Source organism: Schistocerca cancellata, chromosome 2, assembly GCF_023864275.1.
Source record: "Schistocerca cancellata isolate TAMUIC-IGC-003103 chromosome 2, iqSchCanc2.1, whole genome shotgun sequence".
Classification (NCBI taxonomy): Eukaryota; Metazoa; Arthropoda; class Insecta; order Orthoptera; family Acrididae; genus Schistocerca; species Schistocerca cancellata.
The window spans coordinates 126,788,314-126,813,253 of NC_064627.1; the positions used below are offsets into that span (position 1 = coordinate 126,788,314).

Genomic DNA, 24,940 nt, shown 5'->3' on the forward strand with positions numbered 1-24,940 from the left:
GCTCATCAGTGTGGGATCCGTACCAGATCGGGTTGACGGAGGAGATAGAGAAGATCCAAAGAAGGGCGGCACGTTTCGTCACAGGGTTATTTGGTAAGCGTGATAGCGTTACGGAGATGTTTAGCAAACTCAAGTGGCAGACTCTGCAAGAGATGCGCTCTGCATTGCGGCGTAGCTTCCTGCCCAGGTTTCGAGAGGGTGCGTTTCTGGATGAGGTATCGAATATATTGCTTCCCCCTACTTATACCGCCCGAGGAGATAACAAATGTAAAATGAGAGAGATTCGAGATTTCCGGCAGTCGTTCTTCCCGCGAACCATACGCGGCTGGAACAGGAAAGGGAGGTAATGACAGTGGCACGTAAAGTGCCCTCCGCCACACACCGTTGGGTGGCTTCCGGAGCATAAATGTAGATGTAAATGTACTTTGTCCAAGGCCCTGTTCTTCCTAATTACCTCAAAGATTTTCTTCGACATTGATCTTGTTACGATTTGTAGCTCTTGCTGTGAAAACGTCACCCACTCTTCTCGTATCGCTCTTTTCAGCTCACATATGGCCTCAAATTGCTTTTCATTGCGATAAACACACTTGCAAGTGTTTCACAAATATTTTCCACGGAGTTCAAATCCGGACTACGTGCAGGCCAGGGCAAGACATCGATATCTTTATCTCCATTCCACTGTTTGGTTGTAGCAAAACCATACACAGATGCATTGTCTTGTTGAAACATTAGACTTTCGTCCGTTAGGTCCTCATACATTCTAAGCATTTCTGTCTCTAGCATCTCAGAGTACATATTAGAGTTCATTCTAGTGTACAGCCAAGCGATGTGTGATTTACCTTTAGCGCAGAAGGCTACCCAAATCATAACACATCCAACACCACAATTTCTCCTCATTTCTTATCTGCTGCTCCGTTCTTAGATCGCGTAAATAATACTGAAATCCATCCAGCCCACCTAAATTAAACTTCTTCCCATCACTGAAAGTCACTTTCTTCCATTCTGAAGTCCAACATATATGTTTTTCAGCAAACTCAAATCTATCCTGTTTATGCTTGAGTGTTAGAGCGGGCTTTCTGCAACCTATTCTGAAATGCAGGATATCTGTCATGAGACAAAATTTGTCGTACAGACCTAGCAATTACTGGTAACCGTCAATCAGCAAGAAGTTGATAAGAATAACGTTTTGCGGCCCTTACTTTGCGCAAAAGCAACACTTTCTACGCCTCAAATAATTTTCTGCTTTGCCCATATTTTCAGTTCTGTCTATGTCTAATGAAATTATCTGTCACTGTACTTGAACACTTCACCTTCTTGGCGACGTGATGACTAAAGAGTCACATTTCCTTGTGCGTACCGATTTCTCCGTTTTCATTACATGATAACTGTTTTCCGTGTGGCGTTGACACAATCTTGGCTTAGGTACACAGCATTCACTGACACGAATGGTGTGGATTTCCTGTCTGTAGTACAGGTACGTACGTACGCACTCACTAACACCACACAGAGCCGACTGCCTGTATACCAAGTTCCACCCTCTACAACCTGAACCGTTGATGTCTTGTTGTATGCTGTACTACTGCCGTCACATGCGATATTGTCTGACTTCATTTGTGAATTAATTTCAATACATTACACCTGATATCAAACTGGAATTCTTCGCCTACAAAGGGTGTGTAGCAAAATGACACTGACAAATCTTGATGGGTCTTGCGGGGGGGGGGGGGGGCTGGAGAGCAACAAACAACAAACTGAAGACAGGAATACTTGTCCAGATACATCGACTAGAGACTCTACACTGGGCCGAATTTGCAGTGGCCAACGCCTGCCGCTAGGCAGCAGACGTAATCGCACGTGTGTGGTCAATTAGCAGAACGCAGCAATCGATCGCTGAACGCTTGGAATTCGCACGCAATCTGATGAATCGCAAGCGACTTTGACAATGCAACAGCAGGGCAGCGACTCGTTTGACTAGTTATTAAGCGTGGTGGTGTAGTTTTCTTTCGTTTCGCTTTCCCATGATGAGCAATAACGTTACGTTGCAATTATTCAGGGAGCACGAATCAATCTGAACAATGAAGTTGAAGCAGGAGTTGTCATTTTTACTAAGAAGTAATATAAATATAAAAACATTGACATCAGTAGATTTTGCACTAATTAACATGTTGAAGTTTGTGCTGTAAACTTAATTCATGGAAAGTCACGCTACACTGAGGTCCATCTGGTGACTTTGTGATATTTATAAACGATTACAAGCGACGGCTCACCTGAAGATGACTGGCAGTTGAAATATCGCGCCAAGTACTGAACGACGACCGGCTGCAAGCCCGAAATTTGTTTGAACGATTACAAGCGTTATTATAAGTTTTTAACTTCTAATTAGATTGACGTGCCATATTGTTAAGTGGGCATTTAAGTTTAAATATTTAGGACAGACCTGTTATGTAGCTATGCTCAAATACTTTCTCATTTCGTATAATCTGATTTTTCTTCAGACAATTTAGAATAACAGATATGGAAATCAGCAGTGCCGCTATTGACCACGTTTCTATATACTCATCAATACTGCATAGTCATTGTGAAAATACTTGCAGTTGAGCTACGAGACTAATTAATGAAGGCAAACTGAGGACCAATGAATGAAAATGTTTAAATGGTTCAAATGACTCGGAGCACTATGCGACTTAACTTCTGAGGTCATCAGTCGCCTAGAACTCAGAACTAATTAAACCTAACTAAGGACATCACACACATCCATGCCCAAGGCAGGATTCGAACCTGCGACCGTAGCGGTCGGTCGGCTCCAGACCGTAGCGCCTAGAACCACACTGCTACTCCAATGAAAATGTACGAGGGCTATTCGGAAATTAAGGAACGATAGATGATGATGATGATGTTTGGATTGTGGGGCATTCAACTGCGCGGTTATCAGCGCCCGTACAAATTCCCAACCTTTGCTCAGTCCAATCTCGCCACGTAAATGAATGATGATGAAATGGTGAGGACAACACAAACACCCAGTCATCTCGAGGCAGGTGAAAATTCCTGACCCCGCCGGGAATCGAACCCGGGACCCCATGCTCGGGAAGCAAAAACGCGACCGCGAGACCACGAGCTGCGGACAAGGAACGATAGGTCGCGAAATGGAAACCAAAGTGAAAATCAAAACTGTTTTATTTGCAATGGTTAGCTAGATCCTGCAGCTACTTCTCTACACAGTCGCCGCTCAGACTTAGACATCTGTCGTAGCGTTGCACCAACATTTCAATTCCCTCCTTATAGAAGACAGCACCCAGAGCTTTTCGACAATTTTCTACCTTGGACTGCAGCTCGTTGTCTCTGTCAAAATATTGTCTTCATAGCCAGCGGTTCATTTGAGCAGAGATTAACCTCAGGAGTAGCCTATTACGGGCTGTATTGTGGGTGATCAGACACTTCCCAACGAAAACGCTGCAGGAGCATCTTCATTGCCCCTGCAGAGTGCGGCCGAGAACTGTGTTAGAGCGAACCGCATGACAGTTATGTTGTGTGGATTGCATAGCTTCAGGTGAAATCTCTCGCCAGGCCCTCATATTTGGCGGGAGACGCTAATTTCTAGCCATCTTTACGTTCTTACTGTGAGCTCAGAACTGAAAAGAGCGACATGATGCGATCGACGGGCGTACTAGACACAGTGCCCATCGCATCTGTGCTAAGCTTCATCTGATTTTCACTGAATTTTCCATTTCTCGACCGATCGTTACTTACTTTCCGGATAACACTCGTATTTCTATACCGGAAATCTTTGCGAAAGCGATCGGCAACCCTTTGGACACCTCGGACACGCGTGCAGCCTACACGGCCCCTGCACGCCTCAGCGTCGCGATCTCGCCCTGCCGCACTAACGGACGGACAGCAGGCGGCAGCACCAGCGCTAGCAGAGGCCAAGGCCACCGCTTCCAAGGGACCTATTCGCGTCCGCCGCAAACGTGACCAGAAAATAGTGCCGCGAGTATTCCTATGCCGATCGCTATAAAGGTCGGCACCAGAGCTGCATAAGTCAGTTCTTCCGGCTTCGAGAGCCCCTGCTAGGTTCTGGGCGGGTGCTACACACCCTGTCGTCTTAGAACAGTCTCTAAGTCCATCGTTGGGGCTGACGAGCTGTAATCAGCATTCGTCGTTGTTTCGCTTGGTGCTATCAGACTACATCCAGGGTAGACTTTTCTGTTCCTTTGCCGGGGTTATTCAGTACAGCTTCATCGGACTTAGAACATTTTCCATAGAAGTGTATCTGTCTATGAAGATACTAACTATGCAACTTTGTTAGATTCTGGAATTACCATACTGTCACGTCTTCATACCTGTAAGACACTGTAGTTGTTATCGTCGAAGCAGACTTTTTCCCTTGGTCAAAAACTTTTTCAAACTTTGATCACAGTTCTCCCTTTGTCGGTGTGAGCGACACATCACTATTTGTATTAGCACACTCGAAACGTAAACACAACCTACTTGAGGTCAATAATTAATGTAGTATATTCCGTAAAGTAACCTACAGCTCCCAAGAAAAGCGTTTCAAATAATAAATTTCAATTTTGAAGATACGGAGATCAGCTGCTACTGCCGCTCTCAACGTAGAAATTCAGTTTCCGTAACAGAACTTCTAATTACAGTGGCGTTCGTAATGCTGGTTGAAACTGGGTGTAAATCGCTCCTTTGTGGCCCTTTAGTGTGCCTCAAGCAAAATTTCTCGCAGTAAGTGTTCCAGCGCTCCAGCCGTTAGATGATATCGCTCCCTATCGTAGCAACACTGTAGAAACCGCTGCTTCTGTCGGTGTCATAGCATCGTTTGGTTACAACCTATATAGTAAGTGATTTTCATGCACTTATGACTAAGGTGAAACAGTTCCAACAGAATGAGTCCAAAGTTTAACAGCAAATTTTCCGAGATTGATCAGAGCCATTGGTGAGTCTTTTGACATCAGATAGCATTGCTCTGCAGTGTCTCAGACCACAAAATATCGTTCAGTTTCTTATCTGAGTTACCTTCGAGATTGTATTGCAGTGAGCATACATGCACAGTACTATAGATCCGGAGATGACGACAGAGACTTAGAAAAAAAAACAGTGATGCAACAATCCAGTATTGTCATCTTCGGCCATTTGGTAACGTGTGCTGGATAAAAATCTTCACCTACACCGAAACGTGTTTTTCCTGCACATTTTCCAGTGCCCGCTACCCACCTCCCATTACGTAACCTTCTCCGTATTTCCCTATCTCTTGGAATCCAGCAAAGAACTTCCTGGTCCTCCTACCACTCACTGTCTTGAACTGCATGTTCCGCACACCACCATTTCATTCTGATGACAGTCATAACTGCGTCTTCTACGCCAGGCCATTCTCTTATGTCATTGTTTCCTGTTGCTGCTATTAATCCCCGTCACACAACTCTCCTTGGCAATGGTGGTTTAGAGGGCACAGCGCGAGACTGTAGGCTGGAAGGTCCCAGGTTCAAACCCGGGAAGTGACAGGTAGTTTCCCCCGTTCCATTCCTTCCACGACGGAACCGGCACACCCTTCCTGCTGTCAGACTGAGTGACGGGTTTCTTTACTGACGGTAAAGGGCGGCTGGAGCCGTGGACTCGCCATTTTGGCCCTCCTAGCGCCGCGGTGAACGAAATGCTCCACTGAACCTGCAGTCAGGCCAGCAATCCGTTCACGGATTGAACGCTAAATGCAGACCCGTCTCTCCATTTCTCGCTGAGTTTGGAATGATTTTCTCATTAAAAGTCCCTCTGTTTCACTACCATTAGTCCAAACTGCTAAAACAACCCGTTTATAAATTTTCCGATTCACAGTGGTTACCTTGCGGATCAACCTTCTTGGATTTCTCTCATAAGTAGAGTTTTTAACGTTCAGTGCCCAAACATCAGTTTCTCAAAGCTGCACGACGCAATTCTCAACGACCTCAGAAAAAACGGCTGTGAATATTATCAGCAGGATTTAGGAGCATATATTGTATTCTAACATCATGGATTACCTCAGAGAGAACAGTCTATTGACACCCAGTCAACAAGGATTTAGAAAACAACGTTCCTGTGAAACACAAGTAGCTCTTTAGACACACAAAGTATTGAGTGCTACTGACAAGGGCTTTCAAATTGATTCCCTATTTCTAGATTTCCAGAAGGCTTTCGACACTGTACCACACAAATGGCTTGCCGTGAAATTGAGTACTTATGAAATATTGTCTCAGTTATGTGATTGGATTCGATTTCCTGTCAGAGAGGTCGCAGTTCGTAGTAATTGACGGAAAGTCATCGAGTACAAGATAAGTGTTCTCTGGCGTTCCCCAAAGTAGAGTTACAGGCCCTCTGCCTCTTTTGGAGTACTGTTGCTCGGTTGGTGATACTTGTTGTTGTTGTTGTTGTTGTTGTTGTTGTGGTCTTCAGTCCTGAGACTGGTTTGATGCAGCTCTCCATGCCACCCTATCTTGTGCAAGCTTCTTCATCTCCCAGTACTTACTGCAACCTACATCCTTCTGAATCTACTTAGTGTATTCATCTCTTGGTCTCCCTCTACGATTTTTTTACCCTCCACGCTGGCCTCCAACACTAAATTTGGGATCCCCTGATGCCACAGAACATGTCAGATAGGATTAACGGAGTACATCGACAATGTTCAGAGAAGAGCAGCACGTTTTGTATTATCGCGAAATAGAGGGGATAGTGTCACTGAAATGATATACAATTTGGCGTGGACATCATTAAAATAAAGGCATTTTCCGTTGCGGCGGAATCTCCTCACGAAATTTCAGTCACCAACTTTCTCCTCCGAATGCGAAAATATTTTTTTTTGATGCCAGCCTACATGAGGAGAAACGATCATCATAATAAAATAAGGGAGTCAGAACTCGCACGGGAAGATATGTGTTCGTTTTTCCTGCGCGCTATTCGAGATTGGAATAATAGAAAATTATTGTGAAATTGGTTCTATGAGCCCTCTGCCAGGCACTTAAGTCTGATTTGCGGAGTGTCCATGTAGATTTAGATGTAGATTTCCGAACGCTTACTGAGTTCATTAACGTGTTCGCCGTTAGCTGAATGCGTTGCGTAATACATTTGTAATCGTGTAGTAGTTAGTTTCAATCTCGCTAGTAGCAATTTTTTTTACTTTTATTTGAATTCCGTAGTTATTAACTAATGTAAATGTTAAATAACATATATTCAATAATAATTGTTTAGTAAAAATAACATCCTTTTGCTTTTAACTAATGGTTGTATGAAAACAAAACTTTATTAAGATATGCAATGCAAATGGTTCAAATGGCTCTGAACACTATGGGACTTAACATCTGAGGTCATCAGTCCCCTAGAACTTAGAACTACTTAAACCTAACTAACCTAAGGACATCACACACATCCATGCCCGAGAAAAGATTCGAACCCGCGACCGTAGCGGTCGCGCGGTTCCAGACTGAAGCGCCTAGAACCGCTCGGCCACAACGGCCGGCATTTGCAATGCATCTTTTTGTTAAACGAAACAAGTTATGAAGAGCAGAAATACTGTGCACTCAATAGGAACAAAAATTGTTTCATTTTCTGTTTCATATTTCGCATTTTTGTGACAAATTTTAATTTACCTTGGATACCAGAATTTTTATGCGACAAGTAATTAAAAATAAATTTGTCGTTTTTATTACAAAAATATGAGTCAATATTTATTAATTAACACTTGCGTGTGTCAATAAATATGGAATTTAAATAAAAGTAAAAAAACTGATGTTAGCAAGATTTGGACCAATAACTTCATAATTACAAACCTATTACGCTACGTATACACCATGTGTGATACTTACCACCGCTACGAAATGTCCTAATCTTGAAAGGCTCTTTTTAGAGTTCTTTTGAGAATTGCGTCTTACTGCTTTAGGAAATTTATGTCCCAGTACTGAACTTCTAAGAGTGTGAAGAAAATTTAAATGCGTCACTCTGCAAGCTCACTTTGCCAGACAAATCAGAAGCACAGTTAATATTACTTGGTTCATCAAAAGCAGTCACTTTGTTTCTCTCCTGTTTATGTTGTTCCTGCCAATGTCATCGTTGCCTTCACTTTGTTTTGGTACAGAAAATCATCAACTGGTTCCATGTTTTCATTATTAATTTATACTCTCTCATTTTCATAATTTGATAATAAGTTACTCTAGCTTTATTATAATAAATTGTAGACGAACTTTCAAACTTGCTCCTTTAATTTCTTCCATTCATTGCTGAAGGTACCTGTACTGTAGGATGTTGTCAGTAAACGAAATGTGGGTCAGTAAGTTCCATAAACGATCATTTCTCCTTCATTTACCGAGTTGCAGCGTGTGGGAACTTCTTGTAGGATTGCAGAGAACTGTTATGGTGACACAGAATCTCCTGCCTTGGCACCTCTGTAAATCCTGATTTTATCACTATCCTGATGAAGCTAAAGAAAGCTGTAGGTATTGACGTATCCTCGCATATATTTCGATATACTAATGCGGGTGGAAGCAATGCATTGTTTCTCGAGGGTTCTCACCACAGTGCAGATTTTATTGCAACTGACTCAACAGTTTTCTGAACAGTCTGTCAATCCTAGATACGCGGTATGTGCACTCACTGTTTCGTTCACTGCTTGCGAACAGTCTGTTGGCTTTTTCCACTTTTAAATTTGGCATATTCCTTTGCCGCATTGGAGCCTAACTTATGTTTCTATTCGTCGACATATTCATAGTGTTCTGTCTCCTGTCTGTCTCATTTATTATGAAATAGAGTAATTACATCACTGGACGTATTCCTCCACTGACATTCCGTAAATAATTTTATATGTTCCCCTTGCATTACTTCACCTCGGTTTTTAACGACTTGTATTGAATCGCCCTCATCTTCAGACACCTTTACTTTCTTTATACCTCCATTGACGCTACTTCCATAATGTCATTGCTTGCATTATCAATTACCTGAGTAGTCATATTTTGAACTATACCAACAGCTAAAGAGATCTTGGGATGATTCTACAATTTTCTCTGTTGTTAGATACTGTGTCATCTAACATTCCAACAGATAAAATGTAGTGTCCAACCAACAATTATTTTTATTTTGTTTTATTCAAACTTCTATTGTTTCCAATTTATTCTGGTTCCAAACTTTTATTAAAGATTCATTATATCCTCTCAATAAGTCATTGCCAGATAATTTTATGTAACTAAATGTATCCTGTTTTGTTTCCGTTATTATTTCCCTTATACTCTCCGTCTCTTCAGTGGCTGCTTCCTCCCATTTGAGATTTTCCTGCCTTTGCTCCTTCATACCTGCAATAACTTTAAGCTTTTATATATGCACCTTTGTTAAGAGAAACCTGTTCCTTTAGCCGCTTAACTGTAGATCGTAATCCAAACTGATGTATTAACATCCATACTAATTATAAATCTGTAAAATTGTCGTGTCCGTTTGTTTGAACATGCTATTCTCTTTAATGTGGGTTTTGCAAACAATTTAGGCATGGCATGGTCCACAGTATAGGCCTCATTTCATAAAAATCAAATCAAGGAAAAAAAATATCATAACATAAAGTTTCATTCATACTAATATTATAAATATGAAAATAACTCTATTACTTTTTCACGATTAACTCGCTGAACCGATATGAATGAAATTTGGCACGGAGGTAGCTTGAATCCCGAGGAAGAACATGGTCTCGTTTAGAAAGTGTGTATCACAAGATACTTACCGATTTGAAGAATATTATGCAAATTAGGGGAAAGCATATACTCTTTGGAAAAGCTATTTGCTCTTTGACTTTCGAACTTCATCATATTTGTGAAAATACTTTTATTGGTTGATATGTGCTAATTGATACGATTCGACGTAATGAATACAGTGCTGATATCTTCTTCAGTGTGTTTACTTCATACTTACACACTATTTATACACGTTGTATAATGTACAGCTATTTCAACAACACGATGCATGGATGCGCAGTCCCGCCCATGCCCACTCTGCGCACTGCTCGGTAGTGACGCTGCGTATGCTGATGCATCGTGCTTTGGAACACCTGTGTGTGTGGGCGGGGGGGGGGGGGGGGGTGAGCGAGGAGCGTATTGCGAGCTATGCTTACCTGAACAGGCGCACACGTGAGGCCATCTGATGTTATTGCACACACAGTGGCTTACTTACTGACCGTCACTCTTCATAACAAAATAACCGGTATGTGCGCACAGCTGTGGGTATCAGCTAGTGTTTAATAAAGATCCTAACTGCAACAGTTACAAACATTACCTTCCAAAAAGCAGTTGCTGACAGGTGTGAAAATTACCGCACTATCAATTTAATAATTCATGGTTAGAAAATACTAACATGAATTCTTTACAGAAGAATAGAAAAAACGGTAGAAGCTGACCTCGGGGAAGATGTTTGGATTCCAGAGAAACGCGGGTACACGCGAGGCAATACTGGCCCTACGACTTATCTCAGAAGATAGGTTAAGGAAAGCCAAACCCTCAATTATAGCATTTGTAGACTTAGATAAATCTTTTGAAAAGGTTGACTGGAATACTCTCTTTGAAATTCTGAAGGTAACAGGGGTAAAACACAGAGTGCAGAAGGCTATTTACAACTTGTACAGAGAGTCAAGAGGCATGAGAGGGAGGCAGCAGTTGAGAAGGGAGTGTGATAGGGTTATTCATATATACATTGAAAAAGAAGTAAAGAAAACCAAAGAAAAATTTGAAATAGGAATTAAAGGTCATGAAGAAGAAATAAAAACTTTGAGGTTTGCCTGTGACATTGTAATTCCGTCAGAGACAGCAAAGGACTTGGAAGAACAGTTTAACGGAATGGACGGTGTCTTGGGAGGAGGATATAAGATGAACATAAACAAAAGCAAAACGAAGATATTGGAACATAGTCGAACTCGATCAGGTGATGCTAAGGGAATCAGATTCGGAACGAGACACTTAAAGTAGTAGATTATTTTTGCTATTTGGGCAGCAAAATAACTGATGGTGGTCGAAACAGAGAGGATGTAAAATGTAGACGGGCAATGGCAAGGAAAGAATTTCTGAAGAAGATAAATTTGTTAATATCGAATATAGGTTTAAGTACTAGGAAGGCTTTTCTGAAGGAATTTGTCTGGAGTGTAGGCATGTACGAAAGTGAAACATGGACGATAAACAGTTTACATAAAAAGAGAACAGAAGGTTACGAAATGTGGTGCTAGAGATGAATGATGAAGATTAGAAAGATTAGATGGGTTGATCATCTAACTAATTAGGAAGTACTGAATAGAACTGGGGATACAAGAAATGTGTGACACATCTTGACCGAAATAAGGCATGGGTTGATAGGACACATTTTGAGTTATCAGAAGACCACAAATTTAGTAGTGCAGGGAAATAAGGGAGGTAAGAAATGTAAAGGGAGACCAAGATATGAATACATAAGCAGATTCAGAAAGATATGGGTTGCAGTAGTTATTCGGAGACTAAGTGGCTAGCACAGTTTACAATAGCATGGAGAGATGCATCAAACTAGTCTTTGGACTGAAGACTACAAAAAATCATGAAGTTCGGTTTAAGGTCCAAGCAACACAAATGACCTGGTGCCCAAGTGCAGAATTTCTTTACAGGGTGTACCATAATTAGTAGTGGAAACTGACACGTGTGAAAGCATACGATAATAGAAGCAGAAATGTTTCATGAAGCACAGGACTGTAAATAATCCATTTACGAAATAATTGTGAGTGTATGCTCATGAGCCGCCACTGACGTCAATACCAAATATTTCCCTTGTTAGAATAAATGTATTTGAAATGCAAACTTTTCGATTAAGTTCCCTTCTAACTGGGCACAAACTTCACCCAAAAAACCTGCCTTATTAAGAGATACGACACCTCTTCACAATGTTACATGTCACAGTTTACAGTACTTGTGAGCAAGGGCGTCCATACAATACTTTGTAGGGGGCGGAGGGGGCTAGACATGGGGGTGTGGAGTATTCTTAATATTTTGTAATGTGAATGACGACTTGTAAGTAACGATAAGAAAGTTCCATTTCCGACCCTTTTAAAAACCTGTGTAACACCGAGTTTTAAATCACTTTCTTACAAGAAATACACGTGATCATGCTATATTTTTTTCTTTCCTTTAGAACTATCGGGGAGGGGGCGGGGGGGGGGGGGGGGGGGCTTGTCCCCAGGTATGGACGCTCTCGCTTGTGAGTTTTCTCCACATGTAACTTACAACTTACACATTTAATCAGTGTCTTATGTTTATACATCAAAAAATAAAAAATTATAAATAAAAATTAAGTTACTTATTTCATATCTCCATTCCACTTATTCCGATGGAAAGTGAAATAATTTGTAAATTATAGAATGAAACAGTTCCGTTTTAAAGTAAAAATATTAGAAATTTTATGTTTTCATCTCTTACAGTCAGTTTATTAGTCACCAGATTTTTATTCGCACTAGAACAATACGATGAGTCAGTTCTATCTGCGTTCACTAAAAGCCATCTAAAGATTTCAGTAATTACCTTAAATGGGAATTAATTTCTTCCTCTTTTAATAATTAGTTACTGGAATAAGTTTCGAACATTTATATTTGTTATAGAGAAATGTCTATGCAGTACTTATTTTAAAAGAAAAAACGACTGCTTTCCACGATCACTAAATTTTGATTTAGATTTAGTTTTAGGGATCTTGCCAAGAATCCATACAAGTGCATCTGATGTCTGAAAGAGGGGGATCGGGGCGCCAAACGATATGTCACTTGTGTGGCAAAGTGTTCTCAAACCGGTGCTACTTATCACAAGAAAAGGAAACCCTATGAGAACACAAGGACCAAAGCTGATAACAATAACTACCTCACATCTAAGGTTGCCATCCATCCTGACATCTCGAGACCATCACCATTATGGATCTTCTTGTACCGATATCCCGACAAGACACAATTTTGTCCCAATTTTGTAAAATACTGTTACGAACTTGGCTCAAGTACTAAAGTAACGCCAACTGTTAGCGCAACATGTAAATCCAGCCTCAGTTTTATTTTCGTCAACAAATTTATGCTGACAAGGTCGTCTCACAAAAGGCGTTTCATGTTGCGTATCCTGTATCGACGATGCAAGTACCATCTGGATCTGGCGCCATCATTCAAATAAATACCAGACTTCTCCAGCAGTACGGAGCTGCAACTATTTAAGCAGCCCCACAAGGAAGAATCGGAAAGTTCCCATTTAAATAGCGATCTGGTAAGGCGATTCTTTCTAAACCTAATACGGACAACCCGACTGAAAGTGAGTATTATTTAAAGCGTTTACTGCTTATCTTATCATAGCTTATGAAAATGCCTAAGAATGGAAAGAGAAAATGTAACTTCTCGGATGATTACACAAAAGAGTGGTCTTTTGTCAACAGAGGACTACCGGCTCAGGAAGCGCTGCGAGATATCTTAGTAACTCACGGCAGATGTGAAGCATCACATTTCTAGGAAGAATCATACAAATGGATTCGACGTAGCATCGAGTTCAAAGCCTATTTCTACACCGTGATTAAAGAAGATACCCAGGAAGAATTGCTCATTGCTGCTGCAGAACTAACATCAACTTATAAAGTTGTGGAGCACCATTAATCCTTCAGCTTTCTTGACTGTACCGTAAAACTCAATGCCGCAATGTGTCCTGACTCCAAAGTGTTCGCAAAGGAGTCTACAGTCAGGACCACAGCCACAGCGACTGTTAAAAATATTCTCGCGCAACACACCGTATACAAATGCATAAAACAATTGCAAGAAGTTTCATTTTGCGGCATAGGCACCGACTCATCGGACGACAAGGCTGAAAAGGTGTTTCCTTTAGTTGTTCAATACTTTACTAAAATTGGCACAATCCGACAGGAGCTGTTGAAATTTGATTCGCTGAATAACGAAACACCGGAGGCAACTGCAAAATTTTGTCTAGACGCTTTAAGGCAACTGCAGATTCCTTTACATGTATTAATCGCTTTTTGTGGTACAATACCGGTACCAACTTCTGATGGCTTCATCTAGGCGGCCAGTGGAATGTTTCGCCAAATTAAAGAAGAACCAGGAAAAAAATGTAGAAGGAGTTGGATGCCCAGCCCATATTCTTCACAATATCCTATCCTGCTGGAGTCTTAACGTCGACACTGAAGTAACTGTCGTGAAAATATTTAAGTATTTTTCAATGTACACGGTAAGGACAGAGAAGCTGAAAGAGTTCTGCTTATAGATTGATGTCAACCACCAGACTCTTCTGCCTCATTCAAGAACAAGGTGGCTCCGTTAATGCCTGCAGTTAAGAGAATTCTTGCGATTTGGATTCCATTAAAACAACTTTTTGATGCCGAAGATACGCCATCTAAAATACACTCCTGGAAATGGAAAAAAGAACACACTGACACCGGTGTGTCAGACCCACCATACTTGCTCCGGACACTGCGAGCAATGATCACACGCACGGCACAGCGGACACACCAGGAACCGCGGTGTTGGCCGTCGAATGGCGCTAGCTGCGCAGCATTTGTGCACCGCCGCCGTCAGTGTCAGCCAGTTTGCCGTGGCATACGGAGCTCCATCGCAGTCTTTAACACTGGTAGCATGCCGCGACAGCGTGGACGTGAACCGTATGTGCAGTTGACGGACTTTGAGCGAGGGCATATAGTGGGCATGAGGGAGGCCGGGTGGACGTACCGCCGAATTGCTCAACACGTGGGGCGTGAGGTCTCCACAGTACATCGATGTTGTCGCCAGTGGTCGGCGGAAGGTGCACGTGCCCGTCGACCTGGGACCGGACCGCAGCGACGCACGGATGCACGCCAAGACCGTAGGATCTTACGCAGTGCCGTAGGGGACCGCACCGCCACTTCCCAGCAAATTAGGGACACTGTTGCTCCTGGGGTATCGGCGAGGACCATTCGCAACCGTCCCATGAAGCTGGGCTACGGTCCCGCACACCGTTAGGCCGTCTTCCGCTCACGCCCCAACATCGTGCAGCCCGCCTCCAGTGGTATCGCGACAGGCGTGAATGGAGGGACGAATGGAGACGTGTCGTCTTCAGCGATGAGAGTCGCTTCTGCCTTGGTGCCAATGATGGTCGTATGCGTGTTTGGCGCCGTGCAGGTGAGCGCCACAATCAGGACTGCATACGACCGAGGCACACAGGGCCAACACCCGGCATCATGTTGTGGGGAGCGATCTCCTACACTGGCCGTACACCACTTGTGATCGTCGAGGGTACACTGAATAGTGCACGGTACATCCAAACCGTCATCGAACCCATCGTTCTACCATTCCTAGACCGGCAAGGGAACTTGCTGTTCCAACAGGACAATGCACGTCCGCATGTATCCCGTGCCACCCAACGTGCTCTAGAAGGTGTAAGTCAACTACCCTGGCCAGCAAGATCTCCGGATCTGTCCCCCATTGAGCATGTTTGGGACTGGATGAAGCGTCGTCTCACGCGGTCTGCACGTCCAGCACGAACGCTGGTCCAACTGAGGCGCCAGGTGGAAATGGCATGGCAAGCCGTTCCACAGGATTACATCCAGCATCTCTACGATCGTCTCCATGGGAGAATAGCAGCCTGCATTGCTGCGAAAGGTGGATATACACTGTACTAGTGCCGACATTGTGCATCCTCTGTTGCCTGTATCTATGTGCCTGTGGTTGTGTCAGTGTGATCATGTGATGTATCTGACCCCAGGAATGTGTCAATAAAGTTTCCCCTTCCTGGGACAATGAATTCACGGTGTTCTTATTTCAATTTCCAGGAGTGTAATTTCAGATCTTTTCAGTATTCCGATCAGCGAAATTTACTTCATGTTTCTGCAGTCAAACTTAGCTCTGTTTGGAAAAAAAAGGGGGAGAAGAGTAAGCTCTCGATAACTGAAATAAGAAATATATTAATCGACACTCAAAGATGTCTGAATGAAAGGAAGATCGTTATTTTTATTGGCACGCAAACCTAGATGAATTGGAACAAATTAAAGAATGATAACCCTAACCAACAAACAATCAAATTGATTTCGAAATTTGAGAAAGAGACAATGGCTTTCTTACCATATCATTTGAGTAGTTGAAGAAATGGCCTTCTTCTTTTCGTAAATATCAAGTATTTGATTGGATGCGTTATCTGAAACTCCAGACTGGGTGATGACTGAAAACACTATCATATACCTGACTAAATACGGTGTGAAGATTTCAGGCGACAATTGTTTTCAGGAATACATGTATCTGAAGAGCTTTTTGGAAACTAAGCGTGACTCGGAAGAACAATGCGAACAAGAGGTGACCGAGACGTGTAACCAGTGGCACCCCATACCATCACGCCGGGTGATACGCCAGTATGCCGATGACGAATACACGATTCCAAAGTGCGTTCACCGCGATGTCACCAAACACGGATGCGACCATCATGATGCTGTAAACAGAACCTGGATTCATCCGAAAAAAATGACGTTTTGCCATTCGTGCACCAAGGTTCGTCGTTGAGTACACCATCGCAGGCGCTCCTGTCTGTGATGCAGCGTCAAGGGTAACCGCAGCCATGGTCTCCGAGCTGATAATCCATGCTGCTGCAAACGTCTTCGAACTGTTCGTGCAGATGGTTGTTGTCTTGCAAACGTCCCCATCTGTTGTCTCAGGGATCGAGACGTGGCTGGACGATCCGTTACAGCCATGCGGATAAGATGCCTGTCATCTCGACTGCTAGTGGTACGTGGCCGTTGGGATCCAGCGTAGCGTTCCGTATAACCCTCCTGAATCCACCGATTCCGTATTCTGCTAACAGTTATTGGATCTCTACCAACGCGAGCAGCAATGTCGCGATACGATAAACTGCAATCGCGATAGGCTACAATCCGACGTTTATCAAAGCCGGAAACGTGATGGTACGCATTTCTCCTCCTTACACGAGGCATCACAACGACGTTTCACCAGGCAACGCCGGTCAACTGCTGTTTGTGTATGAGAAATCGGCTGGAAACTTTCCTCATGTCAGCACGTTGTAGGTGTCGCCACCGGCGCCGACCTTGTGTGAATGCTCTGAAAAGCTAATCATTTGCATATCACAGCATCTTCTTCCTGTCGGTTAAATTTTGCGTCTGTAGCACGTCATCTTCGTGGTGTAGCAATTTTAATGGCCGGTAGTGTAAAAGAATATTTAAAACAAATACAGAAAACACTGTTCATCAATTCTTTTACGTGTAATGGCAACACATAATAGCTCACAAATGGGAAGTGGGAAATCTGTTTACAACCATAGTTTTAATACTTCACAAAGTTGCCGTGATGATGTATGTACCACCGTAGTTTCTGGTCCTAAATCACAAAAATAAAACAATCAAAAAATAGTCAGTTGATCACATTTGTAATAGGATATCAAAAAAAAAAATTATCTTCGCTGAATTGCTACAAAAAATTGCGCGGATGGAAGGGTTAACACGCTGCGCAGTAGTAAATCACTGCTCCCGACAGCACTGAAGCACGCACGGTGTTTTAACGTTCCCTTCTTCCGCCCGTGTGCCCACAGGACGTGGCGTTCATCAACCCGGCCAACGTGGTGTTCGTGTACATGCTGGTGCGTGACCTGGTGACGGAGGAGAACCTGTCGTGCGAGCACGAACTGCAGGCGGTCGTGCTCACGTGCCTCTACCTCTCCTACTCGTACATGGGCAACGAGATCAGCTACCCGCTCAAGCCGTTCCTCGTCGAGGACGACAAGGAGCGCTTCTGGGACCGCTGCCTGCTCATCGTCAACCGGCTCAGCCGCAACATGCTGCGCATCAACGCCGAGCCCGGCTTCTTCACCGAGATCTTCACCGAGCTCAAGGCGTGCGGCGCACAGGTCAGCCCCGCAGCTTTGCACCTTCACACTGCAAAACGCGCCGATGAGGGACTACTCCTCTGTCACCCCAATTCTGCTTGGTAGCTTCTCGAGGGAAAATCCAGAATTACTGGCTCAATTTGCTTCTTGCACCACTGCCGAGATGAGCGATATAGGTTTTAGCGTCAGCGGTGTAGAGAAATAACTGAAATCGCTTCAGCTGAACTAAACTCGAGACCCGATGGAACACCTGTCAGGTTCTGCGCCAGATTTGCGGATGAGTAGCCCTTTTTTTAACTACAGGCTGATTCAAAAAGAATACCACAACTTTAAAAATGTGTATTTAATGAAAGAAACATAATATAACCTTCTGTTATACACCATTACAAAGAGTATTTAAAAAGATTTTTTTTCACTCAAACACAAGTTCAGAGATGTTCAATATGGCCCCCTCCAGACACTCGAGCAATATCAACCCGATACTCCAACTCGTTCCACACTCTCTGTAGCATATCAGGCGTAACAGTTTGGATAGCTGCTGTTATTTCTCGTTTCAAATCATCAATGGTGGCTGGGAGAGGTGGCCGAAACACCATGTCCTTAACATACCCCCATAAGAAAAAATCGCATGGGGTAAGATCAGGGCTTCTTGGAGGCCAGTGATGAAGTGCTCTGTCACGGGCTGCCTGGCAGCCAATCCATCGCCTCGGTTAGTTGACGTTCAGGTAGTTACGGACAGATAAGTGCCAATGTGGTGGCGCTCCATCCTGCTGAAATATGAATTGTTGTGCTTCTTGTTCGAGCTGAGGGAACAGCCAATTCTCTAACATCTCCAGATACTGTAGTCCAGTTACAGTAGCACCTTCGAAGAAAAAGGGACCAAAAACTTTATTGGCTGAAATGGCACAGAAAACGTTCACCTTAGGCGAGTCACGTTCATACTGAGTTGTTTCCCGCGGATTCTCAGTGCCCCATATACAGACATTAGGTTTAAGTCTATGGGAATGATGACCTTTCTGTTGAGCGGTCGCCATCTTAGCATCAACTGACGCTGACGCCTAGCCAACAGCGCCTCAAGCGAACAAATGTACAACTAAATGAAACTTTATAGCTCCCTTAATTCGCCGACAGATAGTGCTTAGCTCTGCCTTTTGTCGTTGCAGAGTTTTAAATTCCTAAAGTTGTGGTACTCTTTTTGAATCACCCTGTATAAACAGCCGTAGACTCTCTGAACAAATAATTAGAACAAAACAGAAGTCACATCTGTCTACAAAAAGGGCACCAGACACAGAACTACCGTCCAATATCCCTGTTGTAAATAATTCTGAGCTCAAACGGAATGAGAAATCTTGAACAAAATGACCTCGTCCATGCCCACAAGCACGAATTTCGGAAACATTGTCCATGTGGAAACCAACTTACATTTGATTCACGTGACACCCTGAACGCCATGGATCAAGGCAGTCAAGTACAAACATCAAAAAAAGTTTTGTACCACCTCGTTTCCCAGAGTTCTGGAAACTGTACAGACAATTGGAACAGAGACAAACATAAACATCATTTCCAACCTTTTTACTGCACAGGAAAACCACACATTGCATGTTGTACCACCGTACAGCGAGACCTTCCGAGTTGGTGGTCCAGACTGATGCACACACCGGTACCCCTAATACCCAGTATCACGTCCTCTTCCATTGATGCATGCTTGTATTCATCGTGGCATACTATCCACGTGTTCATCAAGGCACTGTTGGTCCAAATTGCCCCACTCTTCAACAGCGATTCGACGTAGATCCCTCAGAGTTGTTGGTGGGTCACGACAGCCCTTTTCAATCTATCCCAAGCATGTTACATAGGGTTCATGTCTGGAGAACATGCTAGTCACTCTAGCCAACTGATGTCGTTATCCTGAAGGAAGTCATTCACAAGATATGCACGATGGGGGCGCGAACTGTCGTCCATGAAGACGATTGCCTCTCCAACATGCTGCCAATATGTCTGCACTATAGGTTGCAGGATGGCATTCACGTATCGTACAGCCGTTATGGCACCTTCCATGACCACCATCGTCATACGTTGGCCCCATATTTTCCACCCCAAAACATCAGGAAACCTCCACCTTGCTTCACTTGCTGAACAGTGTGTCTAAGGCGTTCAGCCTGACTGGGTTGCCTTCAAACACGTTTTCGACGATTGTCTGTTTGAAGGAATATGTGACACTCATTGATGAAGAAAACGTGATGCCAATGAGCAGTCCATTCGGCATGTTCTTCGGCCCATCTTTACCATGCAACATGGTGTCTTGATTGCAAAGATGGACCTTGCCATGGACGTCAGGAATGAAGTTCCGCATCATGCAGCCTATTGCACACAGTTTGAGACGTAACACGACGTCCTATGACTGTCAGGGTTCCTCGGAGCCATAATCCGTAGCTAGCGGTCATCCACTGCTCAAATGGCTCTAAGAACTATGGGACTTAACATCTGAGGTCATCAGTCTCCTAGACTTAGAACTACTTAAACCTAACTAACCTAAGGACATCACACACATCAATGTCCAAGGCAGGATTTGAACCTGTGGCCATAGCAGCAGCACGGTTCTGGACTGAATCACCTAGGACCGCTCGGCCACCGCCGGCTTCATCCACTGCAGTAGTAGCCCTTGGGTGACCTGAGCAAGGCATGTCATCGTAAGTCTCTCTGTACCTCCTCCATGTCCAAGCAACATCACTTTGGTTCACTCCGAAACACATGGACATTTTCCTTGTTGAGACGTGCGGTAACGTTCTCGCTTCCCACACCCAGGTTCCCGGGTTTGATTCCCAGCGGGGTCAGGGATTTTCTCTGCCTCGTGATGGCTGGGTGTTGTGTGCTGTCCTTAGGTTAGTTAGGTTTAAGTAGTTCTAAGTTCTAGGGGACTGATGACCATAGATGTTAAGTCCCATAGTGCTCAGAGCCAGCCTTGTTGAGAGCCCTTCCTGGCACAAAGTAAAAATGCAGACTTGATGGAACCGTGGTATTAACCATCTAGGCATGGTTGAAGTACAGACAATATGAGCCATGTACTTCCTTCCTTGTGGAATGACTGGTACTAATTGGCTGTCGTACCCCCTCCGTCTAATGGGCACTGCTCATGCATGGTTGTTTACATCTTTGCGTGTGTTTAGTGAAATATCTTAACAGTCAAAGAGACTGTGTCTGTGATACCATATCCACAGTGAACGTCTATCTTCAGGTGTTCTGGGAACTGGCGTGATGCAAAACTTTTTTTGATGTGTGTGGACACAGTATTTCTTGATTCCTGAGAAGCAACTGATTAAGTACATGAAACGAGTTCACATTTGTCAATATGAACAACCATCATATGTACAAGCGAATGAAGACTATGAAAAGTCGTGCCACATCAGTACTCAAACCCAGATTTCCCGCTTTACGTAAGCAGACACCTTAACTGCTTTGGCTATCCGTGCACGACTCATGGCCATACCCAAAGTTCCATAAGTCACCGTTCCTAGTAACAACCTGTACTCGTGCACACATTATGTAATTTCCATACAGGGGAGGACATTTTAATTGAAAGTTACTGCCTGGTATTAGTACAGAGATTAGATACTGCAGCGCCTCTGTTGTTAAGAAGTATGATGCAGTGTTCTTTCAAACATCCATGCATGCCTAAAGGAACATTGCATTGTTCTTCTTAACAACAGAGGCGCTGCATATTGTATTTGAGTAAGCACTACACCTATGCTTGTTATCAGAAGTATGATAATATGGCACACCAAGCAAAATTTGTGATTAAACTGATGATTAATTGGTAAGCAGGATGCAACATGTTATCTTTGACGGAGATTAATTGACAGATGTAAAGGTAATTTCAGATGTGCACCAGGGAAGTGCATTGAGCCTCTTGCTGTTCATGACAATGTTAATAGCAACCTTAGATTTTTCACAGATGATGTAGTTGATTACAATGAAGAACTGACTGAAAATAACTGCACAGATTCTCAGTCAGATTTTTTCAGGGTTTCAAAGTGGTGTAAACATTGGTAACTTTCTATAAATGTTCCAAAATGTAAAACTGTGCACTTGACAAAATGAGTAAATGTAGTATCCTACAACTACAAAATCCACGAATCATAAATGGATTGGTCAGCTCATAAAAATTGGTGGCTGTAGCAGTTTGTAGGGATATGAAATGGAACAATCACATAGGCTCAGTCATGGGTAAGGCAGGGAACACACTTTGGTTCATTGGTAGAATATTAGGGAAGTGTAACCAGTCTGCAAAGGAGATTGCTTACATAAGGGGAAGCAACTCAACATAGAACACTGCGTGTTGGAGCAGTAACAAATAGGACTAACAGAGGTTAATGAATGTGTACAAAGATGGGCAGCACAAATGGTCACAAATTTGTCTAACCCATGTGCCACAGAGATGCTGAAGAAACTGCATTGGCAGGTACATGAAGAGAGATGCAAACTGACCTGAGACGGCTTACTTACCAGGTTTTAAGAACCCACTTGAACTGTTGGAGCTAGTAATATACCACAACCCATAAATATTGTTCCATGAGAATTGCAAGAACAGTTTTACATTAATTACAGCACACACAGAGGCATTTAAACAATCATTCTTCCTAGACTTCCTGCTTGAACATAGTAAATGGTGCAATGGTGAGTGGCCTCTGTCATGCTCATCATAGTGGTTTGAAGAGTATGGATGTAGATGAATATGAGGGACTGGGTTATAGATCCCTGCTGTATACCCCTAATTCTGCTTGGTAAAATAATGTGTTATTGCATTAATGACATTCCTTTTCCATGTATGGAGTTGTACCTTCATAAACGAAAGCAGAGAGTCACACTAACAGAGTGTGTAACAGGCATTAAACTAAACTCTGCTTGGGGTCCACAAGAATCAATGTTGGTCTGCTTTTGTTCTGAACTTTCACAAATGATCTTCCAATGACCTTTAAGGAATGTTTAAAAACTGTAATTTTAGCTGAAGCACATTAATGAAGTGATTGCAGTCAGTGTTACCAAATATTCCTCAGATGATAGCTGAACATGCCTAAAACTGGTTCACAACAAACAATTTCAATCCAAATGTCACAAAGCCTCATGTTATGCAATTCCAGACAAGCAACAATGACTGCTAGCACCAATTGTGAACATTAATTCTCATACTCTACATGAAACACTGTGTGTAAATTTCTTTGGTAGGCAGCTGGATAACTTGTTAAAATGGAGTCAACATGAAGATAAATTAACTGAGAAGCACGTATCTATATCTCATTGTAACATTAACTGAATTTTCCATCAGTGCTTGGCGGGACATGATAATAATATTAAAAAGAAAACATATTTTCAGAAGATTAGGAAGTGTATTTCTTTTTAAAATATCTCATTCTGTAGACCTGCTGCCTTGTTCTGCATATTTTCGTTTCTTGTTGTCTTAGGGAAATATCTTCTGGGGTGTTACAATTAAATAAAACTTGTATGCAGCAGAAATGATTGCTAAGGGTATTGGTAGAAGCAGATAAGTGGTCATCTAGCAGTGGCCTCTTGAAGCACCTTGGAATTCTTGCACTCACTTCTCAGTAGATGTAGTCCTTAATAGTTTGTGTCACTGACAGTTAAAATCAGTTTCAGCTAAACTGTGATTTGCTGTAGCATTACACAAATGACAATAATAATTTACAGAAACAGTCTGGGGATATTTCCAAGAAAACATAGAAAAATCCCATGGGTTGTGGTTATGCAATGGCTTCACAAGATCCTTTCTTCCAGGAGAGCTTGTCATGGTTCACAGGAGAAATTCCATGAAGCATGGAGTGTAGGAGAGGAGTAAAGTTGTGAGGAAGAATTGTAAATCATACTCGGGTAGTTCTGTACTGACTGAACTTCTTCCCAAAAGGCAAAGGTCCCGAGTTCAGGCTTTGGTCTGGCACACCCTTTTAATATGCGTGGAAGTTCCAAAAATAATTTTCCTGTAGACTTTGCTTCTTTGTCAAGAAAGGTTGTAGTGGACAAGCAGTGATGCAATGGTATTCAAATGCTCCCATGTAACATGAACCAAGAAACTGGATATCTCAACCAATTTAAAATCATATTAAAGACATGTCTTATTGGTCACTCTTTTTAACAATTAGCTGACTATCTAAATCTCTAAATCTAAAGGTTAACAATACATGTTATCTGCACTGAAAATAGTTTGTGTGTGTGTGGAGAGAGGAGGTGAGGATAGCTGCTTGCAAATAACCCATGCGTGTTTTGCAGTTAATGAGAAAGACTTTGTGCACACTTGTTACTAGTAAATATGAAACACATCTCTGGCTTTCTTCAAACTGATGCTGAAATGATACATCTGTCTGTCTGCCCAGTTCAGTACAGTTTGTTACAAACTTAGCACTTATAAAAATGTTGTAAGCTGAGTGCTTCACAGTTTTTATGTATTTGAGCAAGGACATCCTGTTGGATACCATGAGCTACATGTCAAAAGCATTTATTTTTTACACCAGTACTCAGGCATATAGCCCATCATCAGTCACAGATACCATGCATGTCTCCCTCAAAATGTCTGTATAAAATCTTTTCCAAATCATGTTTAACCATCATGAAGATTTTATTCTTTATGGACATGTTTATGGATGTAGACATGCACAGTATATGCCACAGATGACGGTGTTATATGCCCAAATATTGGTCTGGGAAAAAAATGCTATCAAAATGCAGCTCATGACAGCTGTACTATGACCATTATCAAATTTCCATGAAGTGCATGGCTTTATGTTAGTCCCTGTCTCAATAGCTATCAATCTTTATATTAGGATACTATTTTATTTAGCAACTACTGACTTCCCAGAAACATATTGTACTTTATTTCTGTGCCAATTGATAAATATCCATCCAGTATAAAAAGCTGTATTCTGCCTTTCAAAAGTTTTGAATCCGATCATAGAACTCATTAGATATCCAGTTCAGTTTTTCAACCTTGGCAGCCATTTGTATGGTTATTTTACAACTGAAAGCACTTCAAAAATATAAAATGCTAGTCCCATCTTGTTGCTTCTGTTCATACTAAATAATTAACATTT

At 42.6% G+C, this 24,940-nt stretch overlaps 1 protein-coding gene across 1 annotated transcript in view; it reads left to right on the plus strand.

The window, feature by feature from the left end:
- Positions 1 to 24,940, plus strand: part of LOC126161386 (cyclin-dependent kinase 5 activator 2) — a 333,234-nt gene that overhangs the window by 302,301 nt on the left and 5,993 nt on the right. The window contains exon 2 of the mRNA XM_049917163.1: positions 17,550 to 17,864. Coding sequence (XP_049773120.1) covers positions 17,550 to 17,864 — 315 coding nt within the window. The remainder of the gene's footprint in view (positions 1 to 17,549; positions 17,865 to 24,940) is intronic.